The following is a 23,045-nucleotide window of genomic DNA, read 5'->3' as shown; positions in this document are numbered from 1 at the left end:
GATCTCTCAGGGGTGAGGACTGGCCAGAAGATAAAGGACATGCTGGGTTTGTTTTTTATATTTTTAAGTAAGCAAAATGTAGTTGCTTGGGATTTACACCCCATCCATATGGAAATGTGCAAAGAGCTCTCTTGCTCTGCTCATGGCAGTAAGGGGCTGAGGCTGGTCCATGCTGGAGGAGACTTTGTCAGCGCTGCACTCCCACACCTCAAGCAGTGCAGGGCCAATGGATACTCATTCCCAGTGCTGCTGGGTAGCTCTGATTCTCCAGAGCTGATGCTGGAGCTGGGAGGAGAGGCTACCAGGCTTGGCAGATAGCTCAGGAGATGTTAGTGATTCCTCTCTAGTGCTGGTGAGTGGAGTGAATTCCTGCCTCCCATTTCTCTCTCCCTCCTTCTGGAATCCAGTGGTCTGGAAGTGGGAAGGGGGCTGGCTCTATGGGGAGACTCCTCATACTGGTGCAGTCATACCTGAACATGGACTTTCCAAACACAGCAGAGGCAACTTGTGGAAGCACCCAGGCATTTCCCTGTGCCAGCCCCACTGCCTAAACCACCCCTGAACCTCTCCAGAGGCTTTGCTGCTCCTAGTTTTTCAGTGTTTCACTGAGAGGGCTTTGGTGTTGTGTAGCCAGGCTCTTTTCTTCCCCTGTGCAGTGCAAGGCTGGGAGGTCTGTGTGCCTGTGGCCAGATGTGCTCAACACATCTGCTCAGTGCTCCTGTCCCCAGACTGGGGGGAACAAGGATTGGTGTAGCAGGGCTGGGAAAGGACAGTGGGATGGATCTGGAGGGCAGATGTTGCAGCAGGGAGTTATTTAGAGTTCCTGGAGGCCTTGATTCCTGGGTTGGCAGTATGGGCAGAGCTAGTGCGTGAAGCCAGCAGGATGTGGGCATCAGCTTTCCCTGGGCTACCCCAGGGAGAAAATTAATTTTGACTCCTCAGTAAGGCTTGCTGCCCAGCTTGCTAACACAGGACAATGGCTGGTGACAAACCAGCTGCAAGTGGGCCAGGATAAGCCAAATCCTTTCCGGGGCAGCCAGAGAAATGCAGGTGGTAACAAACTGTACCACACTCGGATTATTCCTGAGCAGCGATTAATGCACAAAAAGCCTGGCACCCCAGCCTGGCGCTTAGTACCAACCTCCTGTAACCTCCTCCCTGGCTCTTTGCATCCTTCTACATCCTCCATCACAGCCCCTGGAGGTGCACAGGGGGATGGGGTGAGCCTATAATGGTGTTAACTGGCGAATTACTAGCTAATTAATAATGCTGAGTGATGCGAGCCTTGTCGTGCTGTCTGCTCCCTCATTGCTTTCGTAAGTGGGCTTGAAGGGAAGCAATGAGACAAGGCATATCAGGAGACACCCGCTTCTGCTCACTTGATGCTGTGGGCTTGCTTTCCCCTTCCTTCAGGTCCCTTTTCTCTGGAAATCTGAATTTCCTGACCCTGTTTAGGGGAGGAAAAAGTGGTGCTGGGAGAGAGAAGACTGCTGTGCTGTGCAGATAGCAGCCATGGGATGTCTGAGCCAGGGGCAACAGAGAGAGGTGCCAAAGAAAAGCATGGCAATAAAAACAAAAGATAAAAATAATTAAAAAAAAAACCCAAACAACCAAAAGAACCACCACATCCCCTCTTGCAATAGGCTGAAGACTGTGGTCCCTGCAAAAACCCAGGCAAATGTGAGAGTGGGCAGATCCCAGTGTGTCTTGCGGATCCCAGCATCCGCAGGCTGAACTGCTGCAAGGTCAGTGGCCCTGACGTGCCGTGGTGTGTCGGCCCCTGCCAGCACCGGCTGGGGGACAGCTGTCCTCTCTGTCCATCCTTGCCTCTCCCTGCAGCCCACATGTACCAGAGATGTCGGTGGGTTCCACAACCCTGGCACTGCCGCCCTTGGCCCGACCTCTGTGCTGCCTGCGCTTCCCTAACGAGGCAGTTTGCTGTTAATGAGCTAATTGTCGGCGTAATTATTTATCGAGGTGGTGTCGGCATGGCGGCGGGAGTTCCTCGGTCCCAGAGCGCAGCTGTATTTGTCATTTCCCAGAGAGTATGTTGAGACAAAGCAGAGAGCAGTAAACACCGTAAACATCTCTCCTCTTGCATATTCAGCAGCCGTGGGGTTGGGGAAGCTGCAGATTGAGCTCAGAGAGACCAGAACCTGCACCCAGGGGTGCCAGGGCTTAAATACCTTTGTGGCATTGCCCTGAACCCTTCTGCTACTTCAGGTGGCTGGGTGGAAGGTGCTTGGGTTTATTTGGGCTGTGGAGGACAGAATCTTTTCCCCAGCAAAGCACCGGAGAAATCCCAGTTATTTGGATGGGAACTGTGTATCAGCTGGAGCATCACTTGCATCTCACTTTATGTTTAGGAAGATAATTTTTCTAGGATCTCCTGTTTTAAAATTCCTAGTCTTGTAATGCAGAGGAAGATGCTTAATATATGTGTTGGACAATGGATAGAAGAGGGCAAGGCTGGCATTCAGAGGATGACTGGAGAGGTTGTGGTTTCCCTTCCCTCTTTTTCTTGTGGCTGCAGAGACGTGCAGTGCCCCATGTTACTGTTTTGGGGATCCCCGTGTCTTTCATGACCAGCTGTAAGAGTTCTCCTAGTTCAGGGAAGGATGAGCAACAGTCAGGCAGGGAAGGGAGTTGATCTTTGTACTTTAACTCAACACCCAAAACCAGAAATTAGAGTAACTGAGGGAGCAGCCCAGCATGCCCAGAGTGCCTGGTGGGCTGAGTATGACTGGTCCTTCCCTTTTGGAAGGCTGGGACAGCACTGAGTTCCTGCTGGAGCAGGGAGTGGGACCACTGGCCCTAGAGCTGGAATAGTGGCATGGTGAGGAGGGTGAGGAGCCTTGCCATGGCTGTGGGAGGCTGATGACATTGTAGCTGCAAGTGCATTGTGCTGGGGCATGAAGAAGTGCTGCATTTTCTCCCCTCCACATGGGTGACTGTTGGTGGAAGTGAGTCTGGGCCGATCCTCACTTCCCAGGCAGTGATGAGTGGGAATTACAGAGCTCTGTACTGCCCTTGTGTACGTGGAGCTTGGGAGCTCAGCATTTTCCCATATGCTCTGTACACATGCGGTATGGATTTAAAACCCCTTGGGGACTGGCATGCATTTGGAGCCTGCTGCTTGCCAAAAAACCTCTCTCCCCTTTAAATTCAAAATTATATAAGGAACCTTGTGAAGCAGAAGAATCTTGTGACTGGAGCAGGCTGCCTCCATGTCAGCCATGCCTGCCTTGCCACTTTACCTTGATGCACCCAGGCTCTATGCCACCCTTAGAAATTTGGCAAAGCCCTTCACTGCCTGGGACAGAACCGGATTTTGCTGGTGCTGTGTGACCAAGTGAGGCTGTTGCCTCGTGTGGGAACACTGGGAGGCCCATGTGCCCCCAGGCCAGACAGCTGTGGCCAGAGTCTGTTGTTCTGCTCAGCAGGTCAGGGTGAGAATACTCCAGGTAGGCGTGAATGCTGTAGATCTGGTCCTGGTCCCACTCCCCTGCCTGCATCTGAGCTTTCACAGGAAGCATCCCTTTGCCTTGCCCATCATTTTATTTTCCTTGATGGAGGTCCCTGCGGTCATGGCGGTGAGAATGGACAGAGGCCAGTGCAGCCCTGCTTCTGCCTTTCTCCAGGCAGAGGGAAAACTTGCAAAAGCTTCTCCCACATCTGTGGGCTCAATCTGAGCTGAGGAGGCAGTTGGCTGAGCCAGGCGCCTTGTCTGGGGCAAGGCATGGTGGAAAAAATGTGGGGATTTCCCAAAGACTTCCTGCGGGAGGAGGAGCAGGGCTGGCAGGTGGGTAGTGTGTTTGCTGGAGGCTTTGCTGTGTGAAAGGAGGCTCTTCCAGGAGCCCTGACTTGTTTGCCTTGGCATGGCCTTGTCTGGGAAGTGTTCTGTCTTTGGGGGAAAGCTGGGGTGCAGTATTCAGCTCCTCCTGCCTTGCTGCCAAGCTGGTTTGTTTTTTTTTTTTTTTTGCAACTAGTGCTGGGATGAGGAGGAGAGGTATGTGTGTGTGCTGGGGAGCTTCTGCTGGCATCCCATGTGTCTGAGATGGCACTGGCAGGGATGGAGGGGGGAGCAGGGATGTTCAACTGGCTCCTGCTGTGTTTGTGAGTGCTGCTCTGTAGGATGCTGAGGACAGAGAGCCTTGGTCTTGGTCTGCAAAGCCTGTTCGGGTGTAGAGAGGGCTTGCATGCAGTGCATCTGTCCCAAGTGCCTTACATCCATGTGTAGGGAATGTTAGGGAAATGACAATTCATGTCTTCCCTGGCTGGTGGGGTGGGATGGCTGCAGTAGGAGGTTGCCAGAGGTGCTGTAGCTGTGGGGTGAAGGTGGGAGATGGCTGATTGCCATCTGTGAGGTCCAACATGTTGAGGCATTGGCAAAAAACTCATCTTATTTCTGCCTTCTTCCAACAGCCGCTGCAGATCGACGACAATTTCTGTGGCCAGGATTTTAATCAGCCGCTGGGCGGGACTGTCACCATAGAGGGGACCCCGCTCTTTGTGGATAAGGAGGATGGGATGACCTCGGTGGCTGCCTATGACTACAGAGGACAAACTGTCGTCTTTGCAGGCACACGGAGCGGGAAGATCAAAAAGGTAGGAAAGCCCTCAGTGATGCTGATGGGGAGGGGTGACTGCTTGCCTCACTGGCCCTTTGCAGGGTACTGTTTGGGCTGGGCCTCCATAACAGAGTGATTTGATATATTTGGGGTAAAGTGCAAAGGGCCAGTAAGAGGCAATTTCCCCTTGCTTCTATCTGCCAACCGAATTTACAAAACCTCTGCCTTTTGGGAAGGTTAGACATAAGGAAGTTGAGTCCTTGCTGATGGTTGTTCAGAGCCCATCCCATTGTGTCTTGGGGGCACATGGGCTTGCCCTGGAGCCGCCACGAGGCAGGCTCTGTCCATCTGGCCTTGTCATTGACCTGGGCAGAGGTGGGTGCTGATGGCTCCAGCCTGGCGAGAAGCGGACTTCACTTCCTGTACCCCACCATGGCACAAAAGGCTGCTTGTTGGTGGCAATCAGCAAATAGCTCCATGCGTGCCTTTCTCTGCCTGCATCTCCACAGGGCACGGATTTCCTGTTATCATAACATCATGCCTATAATTACAGCTGTACATGCCCTGTATAAACATAGCTTCCATTAACACATCCTCAGCCAGGGAGAGGCCATGTGAAGGTCCTGGTAGGGTCCCTGCTACGGACCAGAGCTTGGCTGGGGGGTGACTTCAGAGAAGGTGCTTCAGTTTTGGGCACAGCATTCTGCATTTTTGCTACATCTCCTGATCTGTGCTGGCTAGGGTGTCCTGCAGGAGACAGGGTGGTTTCCCTGACAAGAATCTGGAGCAGGATGCCACTGTGTAGTCCCCATATGTCCTACTCACTCTGCCCCTTCCCCCATGACCCCGGCCGACCTGCCTGTGCCCCTGCCTATTAACAGTGTTTTTGGGGCATGGGCAGCACATGTTGGGGTGGGGGGGGGAAGGATGAAAGGATCCCCTCTAGCCCTACACCTTCTACTTGTCTTTCTGCAGTCCTTGGAGGGGTGCAGAGGGGCGGCAGGGCTGTCGGCATGGAGGCAGCTCATCCTCCCTTCCGGATCGATGAGGGACCCAGAGGGACTGGTGTCATGTTGCTGCCGGCTTCTCCTGCCGCTGGTCTCCAGATGGGAGCTTTTAGGTGGTGATGGGAAGGGAGGAGCATGTGGGAGAAGGTTCAAAAAAGCCACAGTGACGGTGTTACACCTGTAGTTCCTCGGTTACCTAGAGGGGCTGGCGGTTGGTTTTTAGATGGCAATTTGGATTTTTCTTCTAACTGCTTTTTTTACCAGTTTTTCTTTGGTCTTTGCACCTTCAGAGCCATTTCGAAGGGGTCGGCTAGTGTGGGTGTCTGATTGGTGTGTGGGCTACATGCTGCAGCCATGACTCAGCCAGAATTTGATGCCCAGGTTTGGTTTGAGCATCCTCCTTCCCTGCAGGGCTTTCTCAAGCTTTGTTTTTCCTAGTTTTGAACTTGGTGCCCCAAATAGCTGGTGGGGCTCTCTGACCCTGCAGTGTATGAGGACATGTAGCTGATGGGACTCAAGTGATGGGTCTCAGTCCTGTCTCAGTGCTGGAATGCTGTGTAGGTTTTATAGGCTTGTCCTGCTTGGAGCCCCCAGATCCCCTGGTGTTGCAGAGCTTTCCAATGGCAGCATGGGAGCACTTTGCAGGCTCCAAGCTCTGCGCCACGAGGTCCTCTCCTTGTCCCTGTAGTGACCTTGAGGTGGGCAGCCCAGCCCTCCTGCGGCAGGGGCTGCCTGGCTGCCCGGCAAAGCGCTGCCTCAGCAGCTACCTGATCCTGCTGCCTGGCTGCCAGGGCCGGAGGCAGGAGAGGGCGAGGAGGGGCTGCTGACCTGGCTTTGAGTGGAACCAATGTGTCCCCAGCCAGGGGATGTGATACCTGGCAGAGGTTCAGCATAGTGTAGTCAAGGTGGCTCCTGCAGGCTGAGAGGATGTATGTGGGGGAGTGGGAGGGTGCAACCTTCAGCGGTGCAATCCCTTTGCTTTTAAACTGTTGATGTTTCCCGATGTCCCCTTGGCAAACACCCACACTAGGCTTGGTGCAGCTTGCTGTCCCCCCTGCCCTTTCCTGAAGCCCTGGGATCTCCTCTGGGAGGAGAAGGGCTGTGCCGACAGCTGGGTGCCCCCCTCCCCACCCCCAGGAGCCCTGTAATGGATGCTGCTCTGCTGAGGGGCACCAAACTCACCATCTGGGCCGGGGTAAGGTCAGGCCAGAGTCAGTGCTGCGTCTGGCTTTTCCTTGGATGGCAGCTCCCATGCCCAGCATTTGTCCAGACTGTTGTGTGCAGACAGAGCCTCCCTTTGTCCCCCCTAAAAAGCCATGTGAGCCTGTGGCTGCCCTGCAGCCTCTCCCCAGCCCTGCCACCAACAGTTGCTGTCGGGAGGGCAGGGTGCTGGGCAGCACCTGCTGCCACCACAGCTGCAGAGAGACCCTAACTTTGGCGGGGGGGTGTGTGTGGAGGGATCTTGCAGGCAATGTCAGATTTGCAAAACTGTCTGTGGGATAGAAGCTGTGGGCAGGGATGTGGAGATACCAGGGGGATGGAGATCACACCCCCTGGGGTGCTGAGCAGGTTGCAGCAGCAGAACCCATGGCAGCCCAGTCTCAGCTTGTCCTGCAGCATTACCAGACAGGCGGTTATCTTTGGCTGATCCCGAGTTATGTGGAGAGGCCGGGCTTGGAAAGCCCTTGGTCCCGCGTGCTCCCTGTGCTCCGTGCCAGCAGTCATGGGACTGGGGCACTCGGGGAATTCCAGCCATGCCCAGGTGAACAATGCAGGGATGGGTTCCAACACTGCTGGAACTGACACTGAACCACTTCCTCTGTACTTCTGAGCTGGCGTGACAGGGACCTGGCCTTGCCTGGCCTATAGTCTAAGAGTCTGGATGGGGAAGTGACATGGCGACGTGAGCCATGAGCATGCTGCAGCAGGAATGTCAGGGGATGTTTTGGAAAGGGAAATGAAGCTTGCATCCTAAAGCTAGGGTTTTTCCTGGAAACCACCTGTCCTCAATCGGCAGTGTTTTTATTGGGCAGTTATCATTTTCCCAGGTTGTCTTTCCTATTGTTCTGGTGGATAGGAAGCTGTGTGTATGATTGCAATGGGAGTGCTCAGTCATGTGCTGGAAAGGCACATTTGACATTGCACCCATGTCAGCTCTTGAGCTGTGTATGCCAAGAACTTGATTTTGGGTGTGCTTGAAGTGTTGTATGGAGAGAGGGAAGAAGGGTGATACTGAAGGGGGTGGGCTGATGGTGCAACCCCCACCAGTAACTGCACCGTGCTGGGCTGGCAGCTGTAAGCTGCAGCAGTGGGACATTCTGGGAGGTGCAGCACAGAGCCGGCTGCCCTCCTTCACTGCCATCTGCTCCTTGTTATGCAAACATGGCACTGCCTTGGGGCTCTGCTGAGCTCAGTGTAGCCCTTGTGGGTTGACCCAGTTTTGGGTGCTGTCTGGTTATTTTTGGGGGGATGAGCCGAGTTCCCCTCTTGAAGTAGCTGGTGGTTCCCTGCCCACGGCTGTCCCTGGCTGCTGTGGAACAGGGAGGCTGTGAGCTGTCCCTCCTGCCACAACCCTGCAGGAGATACCAGCACCAGTGGGGATCCAGGCACTGGAGATCCCTAAGGCAGGCATGGTTACAGGAGAGTGCAGCCAGTGCATCCCATCCAGGATAGTATCGGAACTACACATCCCTCACAGCCAGCTGAGCTCTCATTTTTTGAGGATTATCTGTCTCCCCTGTCACCACTGCAATCCCTGCAGCTCCCTGTTCTGACCTGGAACTGACTGGCCTTGGGCATGAATGCATCGTGTCTCCTTTGGGAATCTGCTCCCCACCTCCCCCTCCCCGGGCTTGAACTTGCCACATCTTGTTTATTCTCTCCCACAGAAAGCACAGCTGAACTGGGCCTGTGTCTGGCTGCTTTGATTTCACTTCTTTGATAATAATAATACTAATAATACTACTATTACAAAATTCTTCACACTAAGTGGGTTATCCCCATCCCTGACAGCAGGACATGGTGCTCCTCTCCTGGTCTGGAGAGGGTTGAGGGGCTCCCCTGCAGCTCCCTGTCCTGTGGACAGGGAGATGATGGTGCTTTGGTGGAGCAGATTTGGCAGCCTATGGAGGCACCCCCCTTAAGTTCTGTAAAAGCTTTGGATTAAGGATACTTCAGCGTGTTCACAACCGTTGGTGTGTCTGGACAGAAAATGGGTGCCATGGGGAGAGGGAGCTGCTGACCGGGGCCTTTTTGGGATTTCCCTGTTGCCTGCTGGCTCCCTGCTATCACAAAAGCCCCCATGTGTTGGCCTCCTGGGTATGATGCAAGATGTGATCGTGGTCCACATGACTTGGGAGAAGAAGGCATCGGGCTTCCTGCCCACTCTGGTGGTCTGTGTCCCCACAGATCCTTTTGCATCACCCTCTGCTTAGTGTACAGGGCAAGCAGCTCTGGCTGAAAAGGGGCCCTTTGTGTCTCGGCGGTGAAATCCGGCTCCCAGAATGCGCAGGAAGGCTTGGCCCACCTCGTGACCCTGCTGCTGGCTACCCTATTTACTGCCTGTGCCTTGGCTGGCTTTTCTTTTGGGGTGTGCATGGGGAGACACAGGACAGATTTGGGGCATGAACCCTGCGCTGGCCCTGGCGGTATCAGTCGGTGACCCTTGAGGGCCGACCCCTGTGCAGCCCCTGGAAATGCTCTCCTGCCCCTGCTGCTGCCTCTTCTCAGCTGGCTGGCCGACACAAGGGCCTTTTGTTCCTCCTGCCTCTTCCCTGTGTCCTCTCCTGCTCTGTCCCCATCCCATCCCAACCTCTGGAGACCCCCAGCCCCCTCCCCACATGCTGACATCCCCCGTGGGTGCCCGTGCTCAGCGCCGTGAGGAAGATGAGCTCCTCGGAGCATGCGCCCGCCCCTCTCCCCAGTCAATGGCAATAATTTTATTGGCATGACAAGGTAGCCGACGGTTGCCAAAGTGAATCCATCAAATACCTCTTGGCGGCTCCCCGCCCCCTCGAGAGCTCTCTCTGGAGTCGTTAAGCTGTTTTAATCAAGGTGGAGGCTGGAGAGCAGGCGTGTTAAGTGGATGGGGTGGTGGGGAGGGGGAGCGGAGCCTTCCCGTCCCCTTGCTCGTGGCAGGGAGCGCTCGGCATCGCCCCATTGCTGCTCAGCAGGAAGGGGCCCCGCTCGCCCGCCTTGGGCTTTGTTGCGCCGCCCGGCTGTGAACAGGATGTCTCATTGTTGGAGGAAACAATTAGAAATTCATCGTGAACCGCTGGCCTCTGGGATCTGCCGGGGCGGTGAGGCCGTGGCTCCGGGCAGCTGCCAGCTTCGTCCTGGGGTGACTCCTGAAGGAGAATGCCACTGGGGTTCCTGCTGCTGCCTCGTGCAGGATGGATGGGGACGAACATTTCCAGGCTCCTGGCGCTCCAAAGGATGCTCCAGCATGCTCATGCAGCCTTGGGGAAGGAGAGGAGGTGTCAGGGGACTCACTGCCCTCCAAGTCCGCTCCCTCCACCCTCCGTGCCCCCAGGCTTTTTTGACTCACAAGCTCAAATCTCTTTCTTCTTTCCCCCCATCTGCTCAGCTCTCGCACAAAGCCGGCAGGTGAGCGAGGCCTGGGAGCCTGGCACCCGGCCAGCCGGGAGGCAGCAGCAGCAGCCAGCCCTGCTCCAACCTTCGCTGCCGAAAGCGCTGACGGTGCAGGTCCCGCCTGTCCCTGGCGCTGGGTGCCCGCAGACAGCCGTGAGCCTCGCCCCCATCCGCCAGCCCGCTCCGGCTGCCGGAGCCGCCCCGCACGGCACCGCGGCTGCTGGACCTCACCCGTGTCGGGTGAGGTGACTTTTGGGCGCCAGCGCCTTGTGAAAGCCAGAGGCTTGGGGATGGAGGTGGATCCCAAAGACTCTGTGTCTTTAAAAGGGCTACCGGGTGCAAACCTGGCTTCGCTGTGCAAAGGGGTTTGAGGGCAAAACGCGGCTTGGCAGCCCCTCGGGACAGGTCGGTGCTGCCCTGCAGGGAATGCTCAGGAGCGGGTGGGTGTGTGCCAGCATCACCTTCACAGCTGGTCCCTGCAGAGCGTCCTGTGCCCTGGCAGGGGCTGCCACCCTGGAACTATTGTGGAAATAAAGCTGGGAAAGGAAGAAGCAAGAGCCTGCGGGGGCTTGTGACTGCGCCTCGCTGGTCCTGCCACTGTTGTTGCAGGGCTGTGTAAGGCATTGGTGGCCATGGCTTTGCAGTGCTGGGAGTACAAGGCAGATGAGTGGTCTTCGGGGTCGTTGATGGAGATGCTGAACCCCCATAAATGTTTGGGTCACACTTACTGGGGGCTGTTGTTAGGAAAAGGGGTGTGTGGGCTGGCTGGGAGCGTGCAGTGCCAGCAGTGAGAGTGGGTTTTCCCTCCTAGCTGGTGGGGTTGGTTTGGTTGCTGAAGCGTGAAGCTGCTGAGCATTTTCTTCTGCATCTCTCTACTGCTGAATGCAGGGCTGTGGCCCCGTCTGTGCCCTCTATTCTGCTGGGAAAATCGGGAGCACGACTCTTGCTTTGGACTGTGCCTCCTGCTGGGGACCTCTGTGGTGGCCCCCAGGGGATGGGGTAGGGGGAAGAGCCACCCCATTAAAATGGAAATGAGCTGGGAGGGCCCAGCTCTGTTGGATCCCTCCTGTTGGAGCCATTGTGCCCATTCACTGGCTAACTTGCACAATCACAGACTAATTTTGGCTTTTCAGGTGGGAGAATGGCCCCTGCCTCCCACCCAAGGCAGCAAGGGGGATGATGGCTTGGCTCATCAGGAAGGCTGTGGTTTGGGAGGCAGGGACTGTCCGTATGCCTGGTGTGAAGGGGCAGTGCTGGTGTCCTGCTTTGCCTTTGTGCAGGCCCATTAACCCAGATTTAATGGTACATGAGGAATTTGTCCTCAGCCCCTGGCCTGCTGGAGGAGGTTGGATGTGTGCTTAGCAGGAACTCTGGCAGCTCCAGTGTTGTCTGGGTCTCTGTGTGTTCCAGCCCTGCCTCAGACAGAGACATGACCGAAGGGAAGGTCAGACATCCCCATGAGCTGACCCTCCCTGCTTTTCCCTTCTGGGCTGGGAGGAAAATCCATCACAGATCAAGAGCAAGGTGGAGGTGAGGTACTCGGGGATGCAGGATGTGGACTCCAGCTGCCCCTTAGTGGCTGCTGGATCCTATAATCCATCTCTGAGACTTTGATACATGGGTGGTCATTTGTCTCCAAGTCCAGGTGGGGATGGTGTCAGTCCCAGGCTGCTTGGAAGAGCTGTTGTTTGGCCTCTTGTCCCCTTCCCTTGTTAAATACATACTTTTCTGAAGTGGAACAGGAGAAAGGATGCTAATGGCAGGCTGGTACTGATGGGGAAGACAGCAGAAAGGTGCCCCATGGGGTCGGCATTGTGGGGTGAAATAGGAATAGAGGTGCTGGGTGGTGGTGAGGGTGCAGATCCCTGGGACAACGTCCCTGTTTCTCTCCGGTGCTTTCCCTGAATGACCTGTGCTACCAGAGCTGATCCTGGCACCTCCCTGCTCTTTGTGTACCCGTGGACCAACTGCTAGCACAAAACCTCCCTGTGGCAGAGAGAGCAATTGTCTACATGGGAAGCAAGTGGGAAAGTTTTATTTAATGGATGCTTAGTTCTTTTAATGCCATTTAGCAGCTGGAGAGAAGGAAGAGAGCCAGTGCTGTGTGACAATCCGGCTGTCTGCAGACGGAGAATGGGCTGAAGTAGTGGGGAGCATCCCTACAGTCTGGTAGAGAAAGGCAGGATAATGTGATAGTGCTTTAATTTGCCCACGCTTTGTGCTCTTAAGGGCAGCATCGTTTGGTAGCTTTGTGCTGGGACAGATCTAGCACGATTGGGGTGCTCAGCCCTGGAATGCAAGGAGAGGAATGCAAGGAGGGGTTCTGCTGGTAGAGCAGGTGCTGGGGGAGACAGCTCCCTCCCACCATAATCCCTGTATGGGCAAAGGAAACAACGCCGGGCTGAAAAAAGCCAGCGTGGTCTTTATTAGCTACAACCCTAATGATGTATTTTGGATTGCTCTCCTGCATGGATAAAAATTACCAGTCCTTGAATGAAGGGGAAATAAAAAAGTCTCTCTGACCTTGAAGCTGTTCGTTCACTTGTCTTCATTTCATTCCCCTTGGCTGGGGATGCAGGTCAGTTTTGGGTGCTATTTATAGTCCGCTTCGTTTGGTGGTTTTCTTTACAAAGGGAAAGGTTGTCACCTTTGTTTCTGATACTGCAGAGAGGATCTGCTCTAGGGAAAAGGAAGAATAAATGAGAAATTTCTCAGAGTGTTCCTGTATGCGACAAAGCTTTGTAATCTGGAAAGATCAGAAAACCCCGGACCTGAACTCCTTGCGTGGAGGTAGCCAGGGTCCATGGTGCCTTTAGAGCTATGGGGTGATGCTCTTCTGTGCTGGCCAGTGGCTGCTGGGGCTGATCAGAGCCTTTATTTGTACCAAAACAGAGATAGTTTCCCTTTCCAGGCAGCTTGGCTCATATCTCCACTTCTGGCATGGTTCACTTTTGTTGAAACCACATGTGGACTTGATTCTTCCCTTCTCCCACCCCCATGAAGGAAGCTGTGGCTGTGTTGTCCATCTTCACTGAAGCTACATGTCCACAGGAGCCCAGCTGCTGAAGTTGAATCCCCTGCCTGTGCCTGCATCTCCTCCTCCAGCCCTGTCCCTGACAGACAGACTCGTTGAAACAACAAATGTTACCATAATTTAATTTTCGGGCAAACAATAGTCCGGGGACAATGTTAAATTCATGAAACTGGCTTAATGCGATGACATTTAATGAAGCAATTTGTGCACTAGCGTGGCTGTGCGTGGCTCTGGAGTGGTGGGGATGCTGCTCCACCCTGCTGGGCAGTCCCTCTTTGGGAGCAGGCTGGGAAAGGCTGGTGCTCCAGGGTAAAAGAGGGAGGTTGTCCTGCTGCCCTCCAAGCTGTGTGTGTAGCTTTCCCATGCTGCTCCCTGATGCTGCTGCAGCGTGGGCTGGGAGCTGGTGGGTCCAAGCTCTGTGGTTTGGCCTGAAGGGAAGGGTTGATGAGAATGTTTTGGAGCAGGAGGAGACTTGTCCTCTGCAGCTTCTGCTTTCTTTGGACTTTTCCTCCCTGTGTCTGGAGCCCTGGAAAGGTTCTTTGCCCCCCGCCTCCTTAGAGGGCCAGATTGAAGCCTCAAACTCTGTACCCCATCGCTCATGCATGCAGTGCTGGCTCTTCCCTCCAGGGCCACCCTGGGTGGCAGTATTCCATGGGCTGTTAAAAGGCTGTTCCCTTTGGAACAAGAATTAGGAATTATGCTGCGCTGGGAGAGCACAGGCTTGGCTTTGGGGGCTTTACAGTTCATAAGAGCAGGGGAGAAGAGGCAGTTTGGAGGGTGGAGAGGCTGGCTGGTTCATCCAGGGGTGGATTGGATTTGTGCCATGCCACCAGCATCCCTTGGGCATCCTGGCACCAATAATGCGTGGGCTTCTGTGTCCCAGGAGAGGGTTCTCCACCGTTTCTTTCTCCCCTTGATTGACAGAGCCCTGTAGATCTTAATTATGTGCTGGCATCCACAGAGCAAACCTGGTGCTGCTATAGCTGGAGGCTTTTATAATGCTGGTAATGCTGCTCCTGGGCAGGCAGTTCCAAGGTAAGGGATTTCCTTGCCTTTCTAGGGACTACTTGTAGTCTTTGCTGGACATGATGGACCTCTGGAGCTGTGGGAGTGGGAGCTGGAGTAGGGCAGGTTAAGGGACGATGTTAAATGTACGTGAGATTTTGGTGCGGCTGTTCTTCAGTGGAGCTCAGGGAGGAGGGAGCTGGAGATACGCCAATATCACTTCCTTGGAGAACCCCATGTTATGTTTCCCACCTTGAAGGCCACAGTATCTATGTGTATCCAGCAGGGCTTTTCTCACCTGCAGTCCTCCCTGTCCTTGCATCCTCCCAGCCTGCCAGCAGGGAACCCCAATCAAAACCTGAGCCCCACCAAACTCATGTCACTGCTGATACTCCTCCCAGGCAGGACTTAAAACTGAATTTTTATGGAAAGACAGCCAACTCCTTCTGAGTTTGGATTTTGGGCTCAGCAGAGGTGCTTGTGGGCAAGCTTGAGGTCTGTAGAGCAGTTTGCAGTCTTGCTGATCTTGGGGGCTGAGTCAGCACCTGACTGTTCTCTGGTTTCCCTGACTTTTTGCTTTCTGTTAACAGTGGTCAAAAATTAATTAGTAGTTGTTGAGCAGAATGCAACTGAAAAAATTAATGGAGGAAAATATGGTGCAGTTTGATGTGTGCACGTATATGTGTCTCTTTCTACATATGTATTTATTTTTCTTTGAAAGTTTCCAGAAATAGGTCTGTGTCTTGGCCAGGGTGACTGCATCTGTAATTAGTTAAGGAAAGTGGGTGTCTTGGTGGCAGCCACACAGAAATGCTCAGCATCCCTGGTGAGGCTGTCGGGATGGGGAACCTTGGAGGCATCTAGTACTGGCAGCTTCCTTGGCAGAAGGAGGGAGCAGCCTCTGCCCCCTGGATGGAAAATCTGGATCAGGTTGGGCTTACTGCCACCACGCCTGGTTTCCTGGGGGAGAGCGATGCTTGTGATGGTTTATTTGAGAGCTAGGCAAAGTCCTTTAAAAAAGACCTAAACCCATGAAAACTGCACCTTGAATGCATGGCTCGTGCCAGCTGATCCCCACCCTGTGTGAGGGATGGGAACTTCCCAAACTGAATTCTCCCTTTATTTCTCTAGGATTACTCTGTGTTGCTCTCTGCTCTCTGTGTTTCTGGTATGTTTATGAGCCTCATGGGATCTTGTTTTTACACTCAATGTTTAAAATTAAAGATGTGTTTCCAGTAGGTGAGATAAACACTCCCTGTCTCAGCTGGGGGTTTCCTTCCTGCCTCTCCTTCCCTCCTCGAATCTGCCAGTGGGAAAGTGTGAGCCTGTGGCTGGAGCACATAACCTGGGAATGAGATTCCTGGGCTCTCCCAGAGGAATGAGTCAGCTTCGATGCAGGATGTGTGAGCTTTGGCTTCTTCCTCCAGTGGCTTCTTATTTTAAAAGTGGGCAAAAAATTGCTGTCTTTGGTGTGGAGATGGAGGAGCAGGAAATGGGGAGGGGTAAATATGCTTGCTCGAGCTTCAAGGTGTGGTTCACCTTGGTGTCTGAGGGCACACTACATGGCAGTGTGATGCTGCTGCCCATTTGCAGGTGTGCTGCTTAAATTGTGGTAACTTGGTTGTATGGCAGTATCAGCATTTTTGGCTGGAGGCTGTGGCAGGGCTGGCACAGCCTGGATTGGCACCCACCACCTGTAGTCCCTGCTGGATGTGCTGCTTGGCATGCCTTGAGCATGTCCCACTGGTCTTTAGCCATTTATCCCAGAGATGGAGTGTGTCTGTTTTCCCCCCCTCTTCATGGAGTCCAGCATCACGACTTGGCTTCCCTTCTGCAGCCTCATCCTTGCAGATCTCATGCAGTTGAGGTTGTCCTTGCCCATTGCCTGCTCACCTGTGATACTGAAATGAGACTGGGTTTTATTTTGGAAATGGACGTGATAATAAGCATCCAAACAGCTCTGGTACTCCCCTGAGACCTTTTCTGCCCACATGGCTGTTGATGCCTCCCTCCTGGGATGAAGGAATACTCCATTCACCTCTGGCTTTGGTTCCCCCTTTCATATGCTGTCACACTTGTGTGAGTATCCTCACCACTGTGCTGTGAAAGCCTTAGCTACAAACAGAGCCCAAATCTCCAAGTACATGATTTTTTGGCTGAGACTTGGCCCATTGTGCATTTCTGAGTTGGAGCCAGAGGTGACATATCATACCTGAGGACCAGAGGTATTTTTGCAGTATTTACTGAGGTCCAAGTCTTGCCCTCAGTGTCCCTGCTATGGGTGGCAGCTCACACTGGTCAAGGCTGATGAGTCAAAACTATTGTTTTTGACCCCTCTAACCTCCCTAATTCTGTTTATGCTCAAGACCAAGGAGAAACAGAGAGCAAACGTTTTTTAAATAGCTTGCGAGTTTCTGGTGTTGTTTTTCATCAGGAAAATGATAGTTGTATAGAGGCAATTAATTGGAGGAAAAGTTTCTGGTAATAAATGTCAAGAATGTTTCAAGGATGTCTTGGATAAAATACACTTCTTTTTAAAGCCTCCCAGCAAAACAAAAGCCTTATCCTATTTTGAACCATGCCAAAGAGAAACAACTACAAAACTTCAATTTTCTTTTTTTTCTTCCTTTTTTTTTTTTTAGTGTGTGAGTGTGTAACATTTAAGTGCTTTTTCCCCTGCTCAGCCTGTGCTCCTTAAACAAAAGCATGTGTTTTCCTGGCGTGGCTCCCTCGAGGCAGCTCTGTTGGAGTGGAGGGCAGGGGCTGTGGAGGTGATTGCTGCACAAGTCCAGGCAAGTCCTGGTTTTTGGCAGGAGCGGGAGTTCTCCTTTTTTTGGGGAGGAGGAGGGAAGGGAGGTGGTGGTGGATTGTGGTCAGTTCCCTTCTCCTGCCTACATTGCCCAGTTCTTCTCTGTGCCAGCTGGTGGGTGGTGATGCCTGCAGCCAAAAGGAGGAGCAATCCTGAGACGCTGGAGTGCTTTGATATCCTGGGGCAGAAGGTGATAAAGGAAAGAATTAAAGCTTCAGAGTGATGTTAGAGCCTTGGCTGCCTCTCCCCAGCAGCCATCGCCTGCAGCTTGTGGGCTGTCGTAACCCCGCTGTGCCTCTTGCTCCCCAGAGCTTGGGGAGTTTGGCATGGAAAAGCTGACATTTTATGGGGGAGGTGATTTCCTAGTGGGGATGTCTGTTTCTGTGTATGGTCTGAAACATCCCTGGGGTGCTGTGGCTGCGTGAACCTGCCAGGGAGCTCTGCTCAACCAGGGAGCGGCCGAGCCCTGCTGCGTGCTGCCTTCCAGCCACAGCCATACCTTTGGTCCCAGCTGTGGGGTTCAGTGCTGGTGTGTTTTTCATAAAGGCTCTTAATCACATACAGGATGTTTCTGTTTGTTCAAGCAATGAAATCACACAAACAACCCACCCCCAGTTTGGCTTTCGCAGAGCATCAGCTGCTCGACCCAAGTCCTCGGCAGAGCCAGAGCAATCCTCCCCTCTCCTCCTCCAGCTCTCGACCCAGCAGTGCAGTGAGAGCGAGCCTTTCATGTTGTGGACATGGCCTGGAAAGCCGCCTGCCCTGCACTGGGGACGGGATTACATTAGGGCTGGGAGCTGGGGCTGACTCATCACTGGGGTTCGTGGCCAAGGCAGCAGCAGCATCTTGTGGGACTGCACAAAGGCTGGGAGACCTCGAGCCGGGGCCAGCCCTGAATTCTGGGGTCTCGGTTACAGGCAGGCTGCACATGAGGCATGGTGTACCCCCAGACCCTCTCCTAAGAGGAGCATGGTGGTTTTTTGGGTGGGTGGGAGATTTGGGTGGGTTGCAGGTGTCTTCTTATTCTTGGGCGCTGGGGTTGTGTATTTTTGCATTACCCCAAATACTCAGTCCTGGATAGGGACATCACAAACCTGCCACTGCATCATCATCTTTTGCTTTGGGTTTTGTCCTTCAGGGTATTAAGCATAAGGAGAATGGGAATGCGTCAGGGTGGATTGAAATAAAAAAACCACTCTGACTTTTCTCACTCCTGTTGCGTGCATTGGTCCCATGGCTGCCGTTTCCATGGTAAAGCAGCGGGCCCGTAACCCAGCCCGCCCCGTGCTCCTCAGCGTTTGGAGGAGCAAAAATCCTCGGAGATGACAAGAATAATTTAACGAGCCATTAACGAGAGCGAGGGAAAACACCGGAGGAGCTGGAGCAAGGTCGGGGTGGGGGCGAGGGGAGGCAGGGCTGGCTTTTGGCAGGGAGAGGGTCACGTTGGCAGCCTGCTCACCTCGCCTTCGATGTGTTATGAAGTTTTGGAGGTTGCTTGAAAAGTGTCTGGGGAGCAGTGGTGAGCCAAGCGGGCTGCGGGCCAGCTCACAGCTAAACATGTTGTTGTGTAAAATTGCAGTCAATTAATTTAAGACCTGCCAATTTCAACTGCAAAGCGCTAGGAGGTTCTGTCAAGTTTTCAATGGGATAAAAAGGGGGAAGGGGGGATTAGTTTTCAGCACTTGGATGGGCAAATAGTGATTCTTTGCCCAAGCCTGCAAAGCACCTCCTCCTCTCTCTGCTTCTTTTGCTTGCAGTAAACTCAGCCTCCACTGATGTTAAAAGTTCTTCTGGTGTGTGCTATAGGGGCTGAAATGGCTCAAGGATGTCAGACAGAGCCTGACGATCTGCTGATGACCATTTCAGGGCTTGGGGAAGCACTGGCTTCAGGGGGACGACCCACTCCCCTTTGACTTTGCAGTATTTCTCCTCCAGTCTTGTGGGGAGTGTCCCCTCTCTGACATTCCCAAAGCGGTCTTCCCCAGACTTACAGATTCCTGCAAGCCTGCAGGTCCTTGGCATGCTGGGCAGTATGCTGGTTGGAAAATGCTCAGGGCAGGCCCAAGAGGTGCCTTATATCCCCTATGTGCAGCCTTGGAGGTTAGTCCTCACTCCACGATGAGCTGCATAGGCTAGTATTCACCATGCAAAAAGACAACCTGCTCCAGAGAGCTGATTGCTAAAGTGGGCACAGTGTCTGAACCCCAAAAAGGCTTATTCCCCCATTTCATGGCAGTAGGGTGGTGCTGCTCTGTACAGAGCCCCTCTTTCTAGCTGTGCCCTTCTTCCAGCTACTTCCTGTGCCTGTTATCCTCTTGTGCTGCAGGAGTGCAGCACTCCCAGTAATGGGATCTGCCCTGAAAAACTTTGCTGAGGTTTTGCTCTCTTTATGGCAACTTTAATTTGAAAAGTGTTTTCTGGGTTCTGGGGGGCAGGTGTATGTATATGCATCTGCAAGCTGGCTTTTTTTTCCCCTTCCTTGTTTTTTTTCTTGTTTTACAGCTTAGTGAAACTTCTGAGAAAGTGCAGTTCTGCTGTGAGTAAGAGTCATGAGACTGGTGGGGAGAGCTGGCTTTGGCTTACTGAGGCTTGAGCTCCTTCTTGGGGCTTCTTGAGCCTGAGACTTGTGCCTCAGCTCTTCCCTGTCCTTATCTGAGCTTGCTTTTCCATCCACAGAAACACTGTACCTTAGATTTACACACATATGTTCATGCATCTTTCATTCCTGGGCTTTTGCTTTCACCTCTGCCATCATGGCTCTGTGTCCCCAGGACACCATCTCCAACCACTGTTGCATTCTGTTTTGTCATCAAAGGGTGTAAATCCATTTCTTCCAGACTCCTGGGGCTCAGAACCAGCTCTGTACCCCACTGTGTCCATGGGTTTGTGCTTTTCTGAGCAAGGGCTTTGTGCTTTCCTGTGTAAGGCTTTGCTCAGCGCCTGTGTGTGCAGTGGAGCTGCTGCACGTCCCTGCAGGACTGCAGACTGGCTGCTCCTTGTTGCTGCAGGAGAGGGGATTTGGAGGCAGGTCTCTCTAGAGCCAGGCTCTGCTGCTTAGGCACTGCTTTCTGCAGACTTCCCCAGAATATATTAAGCGTAATTTCCTCCTGCTTCCCCGGAAGCTTGTTAATATTTCACTGGGGCACGGGGGCAGACTGCAAAGCCCATGCTTCAAAGGAGGGCAGCTTTCAGCAGCTCTGGGGTTAGCTTTTGGTTTTCCCAGCTCTTGCTATAACTCCTTCTGTGGTTTTGAAAACAGGTAGAAAAACCCCAACAATCCAGCTGAGGAGAAAGCCCAGGCAAAGCCCACCAGCCCTGCCTTGCTGAGCCAGGCTGTGGCTATACTGTCGCTCAGCTCCATTCTTCCTGCACTGACGTTTGGGGAAAAAAAATTGTAAATTCATGTCTGGATGCTTTGTGAACACACTTGAGTTTTATATGGCTGGGAGGAACACAGTGCAGCCTGGGTGTGCCCTGCTGCTGCCAGCATGGCTTGTGGGTGGGCTGAGGTGGGTTCCCCTTTCATAAGAGATCTTTGGAAATTACTTTTAGGGAATTACTTTTGCCTGATGCTGGACTCCACAAATCGGAGCAGGATTGGCCCTCCAGGAGCAATAACAGAAGAATTACTGCATTGCATGGGCGTCTTTATGTGTTTTTTAAACTGTGCCTCCTAATTATAAATAATGGCTGCGATATGAGATATGATTATGATGGATGGTGATTCTGTATTCTGTGTGCATTAGCGGCTTTAACCTTGCCGGGGTAATTATGTCTCATTTCAAATTCTGATACTATTTATTTGAGGTAGGGGACTGGGAATTTAATTTCTATTGCTTTGTCTTTTAGTATTATTATTATTTGAAAAGGATACCTTTGCAAAATTGTTTTTTAATCATTCCCTCCAGTTGGCAGCACCAGTTTATTAATATTTTCAGTGCCCATGTGGGGCTGTTTTGGAAATGTTTGTAAAGGTAGATGTTCTGGGGGAATGTGAAGCTGAGGGCTGATGTATAGGAGAGGAGCTCTTCCTGCAAGACATCAGTGCGCATCCCACAGCTTCAGTCTTCCCAGAGCAGCTGCCAGCTGCTGACCCATGTGCCTCTGCTAGCCTCACATGAGGTCCCTGGAGGTCCAGGAAGGGCTCAGCCATCATCCTGCCCACCCCTCACCATCTTCGATGGCACGTTTAATTAAAAACTGCGTCAACCCAAAGATTGTGCACGTGGTTCTTAATCAGTTTGAAGTCTCTGTGAGAATAAAGTAATTATACTACTCGTTTGGTTACAGTAATTAAAACTTTAATTAACATCATTTCCCACCCCTTGGCCTCCCTTTACAGATATTCAGGCATGTGATGGGTGTCTGCCAGGGTTGAATCTCGGGATAAAGCTGTTTATTCGGGTGCTGTCTGCCCGTCCCCATCTCTGTTCCCTCCAGCACCAGGCTGGTAAGTTCCAGCTATTTTTGACCCTGGCCCAGCTCTCTTCAGGCTGCCAAGTGTCATCTGCATTCCTGTGTGGGAATGCTCCATGGCCAAGGTCCTGGCAAGTCCTGGTGGGTAGCAGCTCCACTTGAGATCCCTTGTGTGGGATCGGTGCTGGGAACGGTGGAGAGGGTGGTAGGTGTTCCCTGAAGATCTTCTGAGAACTTAGTTTTGAATGTGGTATGTGGTCTGGTCTGGTTTTAGTAAGAGCCAGGCTTTCAGAGAGCAGCCCTGCATTCCCAGGAGGAGTTTGTTAAGGAGACAGCCAGGCTCTTCATTTCCCATTGCATGGACCTGCCAGAGCTGAGGTCACAGTGATTTGTGGCTGAGTGATATCACACCTGGAAAGCTCAGGCTGGGCTCCAGCCCCTCTGTGCCCCATTTTACTCTTTGGGTAAAATGTGGCCACACCACCCTGTGGTCTGTGATGGACTCTGTGTTGTTCAACAGGACCCTGTGCTCCCCGAGAGCCTGCAGAAGGGATTGCTGCCTGCAGAAGCAGAGCAGGGAGTTCTGCATTGGTTCCAAAGGAAATCCATGCTGTGTAAAACCTGAGCTCTTAAATATCTTGAGCAGCATCCTTAGGGAAAGCAATATCTATATTTAAATCTTCTCAATCTCTCCTTCGAAATTGCTCTGATGCACATACTGAAGGGTGTAATTTCCATCCTGGTTTTGAACAGGGAGCCCACTGCAGACAAGTGGTTTTCTTTGCTCTGAGTTCAGCATGGTGGGGGGCCATGGCCCCATAGCTTTCCCTTGGCTTTTTGGAAATGTATAGAAGGGTGTAGTGTAGCCAGGGATGTATCTTTCTGCATTCAGAATGGTGTAGGAGGGCCAGAAATTTAGAGTATGGAATGAAATTTTAATATATGAACAAAAAGATCAGAGAGTTTAGCATCAAGACCTCAAGCTGGAGTGAGTGAGAGGGTCTAAATCTACTGCAAGCAAAATATTTGCAGGCACTCTGGTGTGCTCAGTGTGAAGCCAGGCTTAGCTGGCTGTTATCACCAGGATCACTGGCCATGGAATGTTGCAAGATTTCTTCTCTAATCTTGGAAGTGTTTGTGTTTGGAGCAGGGACTGTTTTATGAGAAAAGGCAGGACCTGGAGTTTTGATCATGGCATGTTGATAGTAGAGCTGTTGATCAGAAAAGGTTAAAAAAATTGTGGCTGTAACTTTGTCTTCTCCTGAAGACATTCTCATAGGGTCCATCATGTAATGTATGATTTTGTAATTGAATCTGTAAGAGATTCTGCGTGCCCAGTCCTGCTTCCTGTGCTGGCTCTCAATATGTAATGTCACTGTGCCCTACGATATTTAGACCCTGATTGTTTATTGCTTATCAGCTTCTCCCGGGCAGTCTGGTGTGATTTGTCCATGGAGATAAAACACCAGGACAGCCCAGAGCTGCAGTAAAAAGAGGACTGATGGGTAGGAAGGGATCAAAGCTGGTGTTAAATGGGTGAAGCTGAACCCCCCCATGCCATCAGTGCTGTCCTTTTCCCGTTGTGGAGGTGAATCTGCAGTGGATTTTGCTCC

General features: G+C 52.6%; 1 protein-coding gene across 1 annotated transcript in view; it reads left to right on the top strand.

Moving 5' to 3' along the window:
• Nucleotides 1–23,045, top strand: part of PLXNA1 (plexin A1) — a 97,425-nt gene that overhangs the window by 2,831 nt on the left and 71,549 nt on the right. Inside the window, exon 2 of the mRNA XM_062501035.1 lies at nucleotides 4,426–4,608. Within this exon, the coding sequence (XP_062357019.1) occupies nucleotides 4,426–4,608 (183 nt within the window). The remainder of the gene's footprint in view (nucleotides 1–4,425; nucleotides 4,609–23,045) is intronic.

The sequence above is a fragment of the Cinclus cinclus genome, chromosome 12, assembly GCF_963662255.1.
Source record: "Cinclus cinclus chromosome 12, bCinCin1.1, whole genome shotgun sequence".
Classification (NCBI taxonomy): domain Eukaryota; kingdom Metazoa; phylum Chordata; class Aves; order Passeriformes; family Cinclidae; genus Cinclus; species Cinclus cinclus.
This window is presented reverse-complemented; position numbering and strand designations above follow the sequence as displayed.